We start from the raw sequence: 15,015 nt of genomic DNA on the forward strand, positions 1-15,015 counted from the left end.
CAATGCAATCTGTGAATATGTTATTAATATGTTCTGTTTGCATTTCATAATCGGCTTCTCTCAGATTCATCATGCACAACGTTGAACATCACAGATGTTCCTTTACAAACACTCGTCTCATTCTCACACGCACGAGCAAAACCTCAGAGCTGAGCATTAGTGCTGATATTCGGTAAACGCTCAGCCTTACTGAAGGAGCTTCTACTGAACCAACAGAAATCTATAAATTAGCACATTACATACATTTGAACAGCTGCAACAAACATCCTTGCACTCTACAAGTTAGTAAAGGATCCTCGTTATCTAGTGCATGAATTCAGAGCCACTTCGCTTCAAAAATAAAGCTGGCAGATGGAGACAAGATACTTGGAAGGTTGACACAGATACGGGGGCTTCTGGGTAAATAATTAAGTATATAAAAGATGTGCGTAAAAATACTAGTGTAAGACTGGCCTTAGTGATCATATGTTAGTTCCAGCACATTTTAGCGGCAGCCAGCCGACTATTTCTACCTTTAGAAACGTATTGCTATCGCTCTAAATAGTCACAGACTACATAAATATGAAATAGAACAGCATTAATCATACCATAGGAGCCATCTGTCAGTTCTGTTCAGAATCTTCAGGTGTGTTGAGCTGTTTTTAACATGACAAACCAACAGCTGTGATGAACATCCAGCAATTGCATTACATTTTTGCATAATTTCCCACATTGTCTTCAAACATGATCCAAAACAATCATCATTTCGTAAAACATTCTGAATTGAAGAGTTATGATGGTATCAGTAGTCACAATAAGGCACAAGTTCTTCAACCTCAACAAAATCAAGACCATTATTCCTCCTCATTAAGATACGAGACATCTTTCTTACTCACTCAAGCTTGAATAAAATGTTCAGGCTATTAATAATAAAACAGGATGAAGTTTTGAACTCTCCACAAGAAAGAGAAACAAAATCTTCAAGATTCTCACAGAAAAGCACAAATATGTCCTTAGTTTAGTCTTTGTCATCTAGTGTTGATCAGAATCATGACAGCTGTCAATCAATGCCACTGATGAGGCACTTTAACACACAACAACCGACAGTGCAAAATAAACCCTTGTGCATCAAATCAGTAGATCTTAACATCACGACTGAAGATGCATTTTTGAAAAAAAAAAAAAAAAAAAAAAAATCAACATACCTGGAGATTCTGATAACTACAGTATTAAATGCATGACAAATACATTTACACGCTCTTAAAGCTTCAGAGATAATATGACGTTTGTCATTAATCTCAAAAAGAACATTCATATTTCTCCCCAAAATCAGAGAAATTATATTTCTAATGAAGAAAACACAAATATCAAGTGTATTCCAACCCCACTTGAACTTTATATGGCCAGAGATCATTTTGAGATGATTTCGGGGTGTTTGTGGGTGTGTTCATCACCCATAGTGGGAAAGAAATTACTGTACATGTTGGGCAAAACACTTGTTTTTGAGTAAACAAATCCAATTTGTGTCATCTTTAAGATGCTGAAGCATGGGGAGGGGTTGTTTTGTTATTGTCTTCTAGACTAGTGCATGTGTCAGAAACATAAGGAACAGAACACGCGTCGCACAAAGCAAAACCTACATGAGGAGTGAACTGAATAACTCAGAGACACGGACATCGCTCTTAGTGCCGCTCACAAACAGTCTTCAGCAGCTGCAGTCGAACCACGCAGCTGCTCTCCATCACCTCCTTAAACTCGTCAAGTGCAAATGTAATGAAGCCAGCTAGATTCATCAAACAGTTTACAGTACAGAAAAACCCCACCGCTTCAATTCCAGACAGCAACACACCATGAAAACCCAACCTGTTGACTATTTCATTCAGGAAAAATCACCACTTGTTGTCCGACAAACAGTCATTACATAAACAGTAGCAGTTTTGTTTGTTTTTCGGGGATGCAGATTATAATCGAGGCTGTAAATTTGTATCTGATCTGGCATGCAAGCAGTGGAAGGGAGCGCTCATACTAGCAGCGTCAGCGTTTGTTTGCTTCGAAAGATCGGCTAAATGTCTGTCGCCATCCGTATGTCGGCTGGTCATGTGAGCGTGAGGATCTGTCTGTATGTCAGCGTTCAGATCGGGTCAAACACACGCAGGCATCGCTCTTCAGAAGGGATGATCACTCATGTACCGGTCAAACGTGTAAAGATGATGGAACTATTCTAAACACGCCGTCAGATCTACTGCACTAAAAACCGAACATCAAATGAAAATTTCAGCTTCAAAAAAAAAAAAAAATTTTTTTTTAGATTAATATAAATATTATAATGGGGCTTAAGTGTCACACAAATATTAGCACAGCTATGTTTACATGCGCTAATTTTCATCATCCATAACGAATCCAATCTGGTTTCAGATTCTGTTCCGCTTATATGAGCCCTAAACATTGCAAACCAATTCACAGGATGACAAATGTAAAAAGTAATCTGCTATTTGTGTCAGAAGAACTTTATTTTTTACATTTTTAGCAAATATTTAGTAAATATTCAGTCTCATCCACTGACCAGTTCTAAAGATGTAAGTCATATGACGTAAAGCATATGTGAATGTTATGCATGCGATTACTGAATTAAGAAAATAGTCTTTCAAGTATAATTTTATACAAACTTAATTTTATCTTGATTGTATTATTTGAGGTCTACACTACTTTTAGATTGACAGAAATCAATTTGATTTAGCTATCAATCTTATAAACTGATTTTTTGGATGCATGTAAACATACATAGCTACTGATATAAATGTTATAAGTTCTTGTAGAAGCTTCAACCTTATATTTTTCCTCTTGATTTTGGGGTGTAAAGTGACCTGGTAATGTTTTAGTAAAATTCACTGCTGTATTTATGGCAAAGTGATCTCCAAAATAAACGTAATATAATTCTAAACGTAATATAATGTTTCACAATAAAGGTCAGCCGCCGTGCCACTGGCATGATTTCCTCCCACGACCCATGACTTCTGCTCTCTGGAGCACGTGATGAACATCCTGCCAAATCCAGTGTTTGATGAAAGTCAAATGCACATGAAAAAGGTTGTGTGTTCTTCCCGAGTGATGCCTGCGTGTGTTTGATTCCTCCCTTCAGCGTTTATTCACATGGTGAACATGAACTGAAGGCTGTTTTCTCCAGTCTCACTGCCCATTTATTCTCAGGCCGTCCACAAACTCCTCCTCCTGCTGCCTCTCAGGAGGTGTGGCCACAGTGGCCTCGCCCTCAGCTTCGGTTTTGACAGGCCCCGCCCCCAACGTCCCATCTGCGCTGTCAGTCTGGGCCTCTTCCTCCTCGTCCTCCTCAGCCTGCGTCTCCTCCTCGCCTCCGTCCCGTGGGAGATCGGGGCCATCGCCGTCCAGTGGTAAATGAGTTCTCGCGGCTTCCTTGCGCTCAGCGTAGAGGCTCAGGCCCGAGGGAAGCAGATTCTTAAAGTCTGTCTCAAAGGGCAGATGAACGCCCACCGGGAGGCCACCGGTGCCCAGACTGATGCCCGTCGCCACCGACGATCCCTGGTAAACCTCCATCCCGTCCGGAAGCATGGACTGGATCTTGGGAAGCCAGCGCTTTCGCACGCGTCGCGCGTTGGTGCACATGTCAGCGGCAATGACGTTCATCTCGCTTTCCTTAAAGTTGGGCGCGAAGTTCTGACAGTAAACTAGAAAAAAAGAGTGCATTATTAAGAGCTTGAATGAGAAGAAATCTAAAGCTGCATAAATGGTGTGCAATTAACAGTTAATGATGAATTCACACACAGCCCTGCATCCTGGGAAGTTTTTTTGCTGAGTTGCAAACATGGCTTGTATTACCTAATTTGATAATGCCGAGTTAAAAAATATCAATAAAACATTTCCATCATGTACAGCCTTCTCACAAAATAGAGAATTTTTTTCAGATTATATATATACACTTCTAGTCAAAAGTTTTTGAACAGTAAGATTTTTAATGTTTTCTTAAAGAATTCTCTTCTGCTCACCAAGCCTGCATTTATTTGATCCAAAATACAACAAAAGCAGCAATATTGTGAAATGTTTATCCATTTAAAATAACTGCTTTCTATTTGAATATATTTTAAAATGTAAGTGTTAAAATATCATTCCAAAATGCCGATTTGTTGTTCAAGAAACAATTATTATTATTATTATTAATATTTAAAACAGTTGAGTACATTTTTTCAGGACTCTTTGATGAATAGAAAGATCCAACGATCAGCATTTACGTGAAATAAACAGCTGTTGTAACATTATACACTATACCATTCAAAAGCTTGGAGTCAGTATAATTTGTGTTTTTTGGGAACTTTTATTTAGCAAGGATTCTTTAAATTGATCAAAAATGATGATAAAGACAGAAAAAAACCTGAAAAACATTCTACTCAGCTGTTTTCCACAAAATAATAATAATAGTTTTTTGAGCAGCAAATCAGAATATTAAGAATGATTTCTGAAAAATCGTGTGACTGGAGTAATGATGCTAAAAATTCAGCTTTGAAATAGCAGGAATATATTATATTAGAATACAATTTTGAAATATTTTTAAAATAACTGTTCTGTTTTTGCTGTACTTTGGATCAAATAAATGCAGCCTTGGTGAGCAGAAGAGAAGTCAGAAGTTCTGACATGACAAAAAGTACTATTCATTTAACTTAAAAAACTGCAGAGCAGTGGAAAATATGTTAAAATACTCCACTGAATGTCACAGAAACTTACAGATACAAATTTACAAATAAATAAGCTTTTTAACAAAATCTGTGATTGTCTGTGTCTGTTTGGATGCAGTAAAAGCAAAAAACATTTGGCTCATGTTAGCCTTTTCTTCTGTCAGTTTCCATAATTCTGACCTTGAAATCAGGATTAGGCATCATATAATGTCATACATGTGAAACTGGGCTGAGAACTGAACTAATAGTTGTAATCTAGCTCAGAGGAAGACAGGAATCATGTGTTTACGATGTTTTTCGGCTGTTTTCTTATGTTCTTCTTCACCTTACTAATGGCGGTCAAAAGCAAAAATGCTATGAAATGCATTAAATTTAGTAAAGAGTGTGACATGCTTCACCAAAACAGACAGTTTTAGGAATATTACTAAGAAACAAGTATTGGATTTCATTCAGCGGATGTGATGCAGGGTGGAGTAATGAATGTTGGTTTGAACATCACTGATGATATAGAGCGTAACGTACGTTTGACAGCGTTCAGGACTCGACTGTCCAGTGGTTTTCTGCTGGGGTCGCTGGTTGATGACCGGATCCCCGTCCCACAGCTGTTTGCTAATGTGTTCCTGCAGGTTAAACATGCAGCCAGCAGAGGGTGCAGTGGAAATCAAAGCCATGAGACCAAAACACTCAATATCTTAATAACTGCACTGTACGTAACTGGAGGGGTGTAACGCTACACAATATAACGGTTTGGTACATAACTCGTTTTTGAAGTCATGGTTCGGTACGTTTTCGATGCAGCAAGGGGAAAAATACAACATAAATGTGCTTTTTTTATTAAACTGTTTTACTGAACAAACTATGCCTCTGTCTTTGAATAAAAAGTCTGTTGTTACTGCTGCAATCCTGCAACACACTCTTCATACTGCAGTTTAAGGTGCTGCTGCAAATGAGGGAAAAGATTTGAAGTTCCTCCAGTTTTGGATGGAATATATTTGAGCAAAATGCATATTTTAATTAGCTTCCATTCTATTGTGCTCCATCCGTTTGAAGCTCATGCTTGAGAAACTGCTCCTCCATTAAAATCTGTGAAGTTTAACCAGAGACTGTCTTATTATTGGGAGATAATTTCTTTGGAGAAAGTTTAACGGTCAACTTAGATCATGTGTGCCTTGTCACCAATCACATTACAGTTTTAACATTTTCAGAATTTCTGCCAGAGAGCATACAAATGAATGTAACGTGCTGTAAACTGAATCTCACTTGTCACAAAATAGTCTGTGACATCTATTATAAGAGAATTTTTTTCAGCACAAGCTCAAAAAATAGCTTAGTCCAAACATTAGGCTAAATGATAAGCTGTTTTTCCACAAAAGCAGTTTATTGAGCGTAGTGACATCCATTCAAACACCAGCCTCTGGTTTTCTTCCTTTACACTTTTTTGCTAACCTTGGAGGCTTGCTTTAAAGTGGCTTTGGTTTAACAGAGACTCATTTACTGTCAGAGCACATGCATCCGACAGGAGAACAAACCACTTTAAACTGTAAGCTTATGATTACGACTTGGATCCTGTGGTTTCCTAACAGCAGCTGTGAGTCCTTCATTACTTTTCAGATGCGTTCACAACATCAAAGTACAGTGATATAGACTGTATTGTCCCATTCCTTTGTGCAGTGGTTAAAACACTGCATTCGTTCAGTACACATGCATGGCAAAGTGAACGAGACGTATGAATACATGTACCGTTACACCCCTGCGGACAGCAGTGATTTGATGTGACGTCACACACCTGTCAAAGAAGGTGGCGAGGAGCCTGCGCAGAAGCACCTTGTGTTTGACACCAGCACACAGATGACAGTTCATCAGCTGACCTCTGGTCATGAACACACTTGTGCCTGAACAACAAAGAGAAATGTGACAGTAATCAGCTCCAGTGCATGAATAACATCTGTGACACTATCTGCATTAATTTACATTTTACATTTATTCATTTAGCTGACGCTTTTATCCAAAGCGACTTACAATTGCTATATATGTCAGAGGTCGCACGCCTCTGGAGCAACTAGGGGTTAAGTGTCTTGCTCAGGGACACATTGGTGTCTCACAGTGGATTCGAACCCGGGTCTCTCACACCAAAGGCATGTGTCTTATCCACTGCGCCATCACCACCCCCACATAATTAGCACACATTTCCAGCACATAAATCTGAACATTATATAAAGCCATATAAATAGTTCTCGTTTGATTTTGTTGTGATATATTGAGTTAAAAGTGTTTCCATGGGGGATTTTGGATTTTTCTTTTTATCACTCCATAAATCAGAAAATACTGTCAACAGACAGAAAACAAATACATTTTCACCATGTTTTTAGGAGTAAGATGTTGTATAAATCAGTGTGAATGATTTATGAACAAACATCTCAGTAAAAAAAACCTTAAGAGTATAGACAGGAATAAAACTAACATTTGGTGTGTGTAAGAGAAAAAAAAACTCTTTAAAGATATGGATTGAAATAGCAATAAAATAAACACTTAAATGTGTATTTTGGATGTTTTCTGTCCACTAGTGTGACAGTCTGCAAGTCTCTGAAAAATGTGAGGTAATCTGAAATTTGTGTAATGAACCGCAGGGTTGTAAAATGGTATAACCTCATGAAAATGTGACTTTATGTAGTTACATTACATAGATTTCATTCATTCTGCTGGAGCAGTAAATTGTGTCGTACTTTAAGCAGCGAGACACTAGTTTTCACAATCAGAATGAGCTTTATTGCCAGGTATACGAGGAATTTGTTGACATGATCGGCTTAGGGTTGGTAAAAAACTATTTTAAAGTTGTGAATAAAACAAAAATTATTTTTAATTTTAAAAATAGTAAAATTTTTAAAACGTCTTTCTAGTTCAAAATTCACATTTAATTCAATGTGTTACTTGCTGTTTCTTAAGTAAATCCAATAAACCAATTTGTTTTCTATCACACAAGCTAAAAGGTGTAATGATCAGGAGTTATACTTTCAGTGATGAACATTTTTGAACAAACATTTTTAACATTTCTGTCAGTTAGACTTGCATTGCAAGGACTTTACTTGGGGCAAAATCATTCATTATGATCTTCTACATTGGATGTACAATGAACTTCAATGTCTTCATGATGAAGTCTCATTTTTGTTAACTTTCATATAGGGTTGATTGAGTGATTTCACTAACCTGCCACCAGTTCCAGTTTCTCTCCGGGGTCTCCCTCGTTGTACATTTTGGGATGGCATCGGTAGCCGATCTGACTGATGAGACTAGCGGGCAGAGCCACCAGATCTCTGCGGATCAGCACACATGAGCGGTTCTCCAGCGACACCGGCATGACCGCCATCTCCGGCTTCTCTGCCACTGGAAGAGACAGTCACGACAACATTCAGAACCTCTGATACGGCCTAAGATCGTGGCAAATCATGCTGAGGAATCAATACGTTTGAGAACTCAACACTGTTTTAGTCCATCTAAACGGATGCTTATAAGTTCTGCACATAGTAAAAACTTATATATGCATATACTCAATATAATCTAGTTACTTTAACTCATCAAAATCATTTAACCAATTTCAACTTCATTTTTAAGGCGAGACGCTACAGACCAATTTTTTTCATGCATCTGTCAATTTTGAGATTTTGGGCTATTTGACTTTTCATAAAATGTTTTTTTCACACTACTGTAACTTTTAAGAAAACATCCAAAATACACATTTATGTTTGTAGATGCCTGTAGATTTCAATTCCAATATCCATATCAATTCAAAAGTGTGTTTCTCCACTTCAGCAGCACTTACACCAAAACTTAGAGTTTTATTCATATCTATATTCTGAAGGGTTTTACTGAGGGATTTGTTAATATATCATTCACTTGGCTTTATTACTGCACTTCATCTATTTGCATCTGTAGATTTCAAGCTGTTTTTTGTTTTTTTTCCCCTCAAAATGAGTTTGTATCTCCATCTCAGCAGCATTTACATACTCCAAAACTTACAGTTTTATTCATATCTGTATTTTGAAGGCTTTTACTGAAGGATTTGTTCATATATCAGTCACACTTATTTATACAACATTTCGTTCCTAAAAACAATGTGCATATGTTTAAAAAAAAAAAAATTATGATGATGTTTATTGGGTTTTTCAACAATGTGCATATGTATTTGTTTTCTGTCTATAGTTAGTATTTTCTGATTTATACTGTGATTAAAAAAAATCGGAAAAAAATCCCCTCTTTAATATGTCATAAAAATCAAACAATTTTCAACCTGGCTTTATCCAATGTTACCTGTAGTGTCTTAAGTTTTTGGAATTTTAAATTGACAAGATTTAATAAAATGAGTTGAATTACTTGTACAGCCAATGTGCTACTTAAAATGTAAGTTAAGTAGAATTAGGTGTAGATTTTTACAGTGACTCTATTCAGGGGAAGTGCCTGCTCTTCACTTATTTAAACTAAATAAAGCTCTGCACTGGCACAACTAATAGAAAAGTTCTGCTTCCCATTTGTCCTTCAGTCACACACACACAAAAGATGCGTGAGCTCTCAAATAACCCACAATGTGAGCCTCTAGAGCGGTGACTGATTACAGACTGAATGCATTTCACGATCTGTGACACCCGAGCGCCGGACGAGAGCTACAGTGAGTGTCACTGCAGAGAGACAGTCAGGATAGATCTGTATAGTTACCAAACTAATCAAGACAGGAACTCGTATAACACACAGCAGACAAAAGATCAGCATGTTACTCAACATGGAGGAATGCTCATATCCAACAGCATTTCAGTCTGAATTTGACCTTTCAGCCCTTTCAGCTGCCCTTTCTTCAAACTATGACTCATTAACCTCAGGCACTTTCTCAAGTGTGTCTTCATGACTTACTACTGAGAAAATAAACAGCAAACTCAACTTACATTTGCATAACAACAGAAAGTTGGTGTTTTTCCATTGGAATTTCATTAGACCGATGCAGCTAATTTGCATGTGTTACTCAAAGAATTATACCTAAATTAAGCTTTTACTGATACTAAAATGTTCTTTTTCCTCAAAAATGCCCTGCACTTGCTAGAAACATTTCCTGAATTAATGCTGTGGTATTTCATAATTTCACATCTGAGTGAGTGCCATCTAAACATTTTTCCTGACTTTTATTTTTATTTTTTTTAAAAATATTGGCCTCAGAGCTTAATATTTCAACATGGCTATGGAAAAACATTTTTACAGAAAATGACAGATCTTGGCAGAATTGTGAGACGTCAGAATTCAGAGAAAAAAGTAAGAATTGGGAAATTTAAATGGGTCATTTTGGGAAAATCCTCACAATTCTGAGTTTATATCTCACAAATCTGTTTTTAATTGGGACTTTATATCTCACAACTTTGACTTTTTTCAGAATTGTGAGTTTATATAATGCAATTCTGATAAAAAAAAGAATTGTGAGACACAAAAAAAGTCAAAAAAATTGTGAGATAAAAATGTTGGTGAAAACTGTTTTTGGAGTAACATTTGCTAATTAGGGCCATTATTATTCATTTTTGTCCTGATCTTTAATCCTGTAACATTTTAAATCTAACAGTGTTGGTAAATTGTTTTTTTTTTTTACATAAAATGGGTTATTAATACATTTTAAATTATGATATGTGATTTACTAGCACTATGTCCTGAAAATTACCATCCAACTATAGAAATATTACATTTCACTTCATGTGTGTTCTGGAGAAAGCCACACTGTAATAATACATCAGGTTATCTTTAGCACATGTCTCTGATATCACACTTAAACAGACATTATGAACCGCCCAATGTTCACACTTCTGCTCATATGTGTTTCTTGCTGCTTATTTTATGTCTCAACAGCTCACTAGTAATTCTGACAGTAATGAAATGCGACTAAAAACCAGTCCTGGACCTGAACCTGCACCTACAACCCACTGCAAAAGAGATCCTGAAATATAATTAGGTGTATTAGTTTTACTTTTAGCTCTGGCTCATCTTATTGACTCTCTTATACTTAATATTGTCTAGACAACTTCACATGCTGACCCAAATTAATAAGCCTGTAACCTATTTAACAGCAACAGAAGCAGCCTCTGGTTTACTAGTGAATGATTTGATATGATCCCAGTGTAATATATTCATTATTCCATTACTAAAAGTCCAGCGTTGTGTTGCGTGCACGCGGTTACTCATTACATTTACTACCATTCAAAAGTTTGGGGTTGGTAGGCTCAATGTTTGTGAAAGAAGTTTCTTCTGTTCACCAAGGCAGTATTTAATTGATCAAAAATACAGTAAAAACAATGAAATATTCTAATTTAAATAACTGTTTTCTATGTGAATATAAATGTAACTGATTGCTGTGATCAAAGCTGAATTTTCAGCCTCATTACCCCAGTCTTCGGTGTCACATGTTTCTTCAGAAATCATTCTAATATGGTGATTTGCTGCTCAAGAAAAATCAATTATTCTAAAATAAAATTCTTCTCCAAAGCAGATATCACAAAAAGTATTCCCCCAAAATATTATCAGACTGTAAGCACTGTATCAAGATCGTATACAGTACTGTAATTAAACCTTTTCCACTCTGAATGAGAACGATGCAGGTTAGAAAAAGACAGAATTCATAAAACATTAAAATTCCTCTCCTGTCAGCCAGTTTTTAACTGGCACATTGTCACTTTTCAAACCATCTGCCACATGCTGAGCAATCCATCTCTAAACCAATTAACCTCATATAACATTTGCCTATCATTCAAATCATCAGTTTTGACACACAATCAACAGCAGATGAGAGTCAGACAGAAGAAGCAGCTGCCTACTTCCGTAAGGGTTGGCTGAGCGGCCACACAGGTGGCTGTAAGTCTCCTCTGCATCGAACGGCTCTTCCTCAAACTCCTCGTCTTCGTTCTGGTAAGATGTGGGGCTGTCAGTTGTCGGGAGGCTGGACGCTCCCGGACTGGAACGCTCTCCCAGATACGCAGGAGCCCCAGGCGGAAATGCCCCGGCCGAGAACAGGGGTGCGCCCCGTGCAGAACGTGTCCCTTCGCTAACTCGTTTGGCCAGCGGCTCCTCCAGCTTGATCCTGCGGGCCTGCGATGGTAGCGAGGGTGACCAGCCGGCTGGCACCAGCGGGTGGGTGCTGGGACTCTGCGGGCCAGAGTTGGGCTCATCCAGGGCGGCCGTGGCCGAGTCACAGTGCGGCGAGTTGGCTTTGAACATCAGGTCCATGCCACGCTCCACAATGTGCTGGATCTGCAGGTATCCGGCCGTGTACATCACGACCAGCTGCTCACTGGCGGCCATAGTCAGCTTCCCCGTGTAGCAGAAGCTGAGGATCTGCTGGAAACAGGCCGGCGTGACGGAGGACGGAAGCTCGAATTGCGCTTTGCTGCTGCCGCTGAACAGGTCGCGGAAGTACAGGCTGCTGGCGGCCAGCACGGCGCGGTGGGCCTTGAACGCCTGGCCCTTCACCAGGATGGAGACGTCGCAGTACTGGCCCTGCAGTCGCTGTTCGTTCAGGGAGCCCAGCACCATGCTGCCAAAGTTAGGGATCTCCATGTGGAGCATCTGGGACATGGCGGCCCACGTTCACACCGTCGACAGAGCCAGTGAGAGGGTCATCTGGACAGAGATGAGACACAACAAGAGTGAGAAACAGCCACATTCAGAGAAAATGGCACATGCAGACAGAAGATGACATGCACACATGAACGCATCTGACACGTCCATTATGACCAGGGTTAACTAAATCACCAAAAAAAAAAAAAAAAAAAAAAAAAAAAAAAAAAAAAAAAACCCATAGGGCCCACTTATTCATGACTTCAAATAAAATAAACGTTAGCTGAAATAAAATAAATAAAAAAGGCAAAAAACCTGATTCTCATTTACATTTAATTTAACATCATTTAATTTAATCAGCTGATGAAAACCCTAATCAATGAGCACATTTACATGCACACCAGTAAGCTGAACTCACAAATATCAGCTTATTAAAATAATCAGGTTTGCCCGCTCACATGCACATCAGTAACCTGACAACACAAGTAAGCTAAATCAGGTTATTTCCCTTTAGTGACATCAAAATATAATCATTTGCGCATCCGACTGAGTATTCCATATGATTTTCAGTTGTGATGTTAAATAAAGCTTACAACATGTCAGCGCAAAACATACAGCTCATATTATCCTCTCATGCAGTTATAAATGCAGTGTTTTGACTGAACCACGTCCACTGCTGCACGAGATTCATGAAAGTCATTAAAGAAAGATAGAAATATATCACAAAAGCAGATTCTTTCATGTAAAACGTTTGCTCTGTCTAGATGCATGGATATCAGCACAAATGCGCACTTCAATAAGCCAACAGAAAGCGGGTTATTGTGTTTACATGCCGTGCGAAATCGGGGTAAGAGGCAAAAAACTACCCGTGCCGATCGGTTTATGCTTACACCGTTTATGACCTTACTCTGATTAAAGAAAACGGGTTACCGCATGACCACGTGTGATTTCGGTTTATTAAACATAATCGGCTTAAGAATGTGCATGTAAACGTGCTCACTGAAACAGCAGTAAAGAAGCTCTGAATCACACTCAACAGCTCATAAACATATTTGAGCTCAGACCGTTGATCAGACACAGACACATAAACACACTCATTAATCATCGACATCACACACACTTATGTATGTGGTTTACAGGGGTTTTCTACTGTTCAAACTATATTTTCTATCCCCTTTCCCCTTCTATTCCCTATTTTCTATTCTCTAACCTTACACCTAAACCTACCTCTCACACAGAACTACTAGCGTATTTAAAAAAAAACCCCAAAAAAAAACAGCCACTTGTTTTATAGGACACAGGAAGTGTAAACCTCATAAACCATGTTTACAAGGCAGTACCCATGTCATTATACACATTTGTGTCCTCACAAACCATATAAACCTGTACACACACACACTAACTCAAAGTCCCAATGATGAGCCGGTGTGACACACACACAGAACTTCCACTCTTGGGAAACACCACAGCTCATTTCCAGGAACAACAAGTGAAACGCAGCATCTGTCTGTCTGTCCGTCTATCCCTCAGTTGCTCACTGAGTTTCAGGAGACAAGCTTTCATGAGTGTCCGTCTCTCATTGGGACTCAACAAGTGCAGCTGCATCAGTGTATGTGTGCTAAAAGCAATCAATGCTGTGTCTATAAATGTCATACACAGAGACCAGCTACAGTTACACACATAGAGAGAGAGATGTGTGAGGGAGGGGTGAGAGACACAGCAAAGTCATTTGAGGACAGAAGCAGCAAAGAAAATCAACTGCAGCACGACACCATTACACTAACACACACAGAACTGATTTCACTGTAGGCAAATCAGTGTCCTGGAAAGTCCAAGGATGATTTTCATGCTGTTTGTTGGGTGATTTATGAGCTTGCGTTGTCACTATAAGAGCATCACAATATGAATCAGCTAATTGATGCTATAACTAGCATCTGCATCCTACTGATAGAACGGTGTTCCATCAACGTTAAATAACTAAACCCATAAAAAACTTACTTCAAATGAAAAAATGTTAACTGAAATAAAATAAAACATAAAAAAGCTTGTTTCTGAAGCAACAATTCTCACTATTAACTTGTTGCTTATTAGCATGCATATTACTAGCATTTTAGCTGATTATTAGTACTTATAAAGCACATATCAATGCCTTATTCTGCATGACCATATTCTAGATCCTTACCCATTACCTAAACTTAACTACCTTACAAATTATTAATAAGCAGCAAATTAGGAGCTTATTAAGGCAGAAGTCATAGTAAATAGTTACAAGTGAGAATTGGTCCTGCAGTTTTGTGTCTTACGTCCATTTATCGGAAGATATTTTCACAGTTAAAGCCGGTGGTGGTTTTGTTCTGTAGGTATTTGTCTTTGGCACAGACTGCTGTCTGCTTTAGAGAAAGGAGAAAAATCTCTCGGTCTGAGCCGCAGATGAAGTTATCAATCCAGTCTGACAGACACAGAACTCAAGACAAACATAAAAACGCAAAGACATCCAACACTGACAAGCTGTGTCTGCAGTCGTGTTTAATATTTATGCTCCGAGTTTAAGGAGATATCAACTTTTTTTTTTTACCCAGTTAGTTTTTTAAAAAAGTATCAGAAGGTTTTTTTGCATTTCAACACTGTTTTCATGGCAACTGCTTTACAATATATAAAAAGCTATTATTATAATTTATGAAAAATGTCATGAAAAAATGCTTTTCTTATTTTCATCCTTTCGATTTTGCAGTGAAATATGAGCTGCACATGCTTTCGT

At 38.2% G+C, this 15,015-nt stretch overlaps 1 protein-coding gene across 1 annotated transcript in view; it reads right to left on the reverse strand.

The window, feature by feature from the left end:
* Window positions 1-2,285: 2,285 nt before the first annotated feature.
* The window catches only part of LOC306870296 (nucleus accumbens-associated protein 2-like), a 33,040-nt gene continuing 20,310 nt past the window's right edge, over window positions 2,286-15,015 (reverse strand). The window contains exons 2-6 of the mRNA XM_079417484.1: window positions 11,519-12,320; window positions 7,887-8,063; window positions 6,469-6,574; window positions 5,205-5,302; window positions 2,286-3,680 (exon numbers count right to left, since the gene is read on the reverse strand). Of these exons, the coding sequence (XP_079273610.1) occupies window positions 3,166-3,680; window positions 5,205-5,302; window positions 6,469-6,574; window positions 7,887-8,063; window positions 11,519-12,275 (1,653 nt within the window). The 5' untranslated portion in view covers window positions 12,276-12,320 and the 3' untranslated portion in view covers window positions 2,286-3,165. The remainder of the gene's footprint in view (window positions 3,681-5,204; window positions 5,303-6,468; window positions 6,575-7,886; window positions 8,064-11,518; window positions 12,321-15,015) is intronic.

The sequence above is a fragment of the Barbus barbus genome (assembly GCF_936440315.1).
Source record: "Barbus barbus genome assembly, chromosome: 5".
NCBI classification, from domain to species: domain Eukaryota; kingdom Metazoa; phylum Chordata; class Actinopteri; order Cypriniformes; family Cyprinidae; genus Barbus; species Barbus barbus.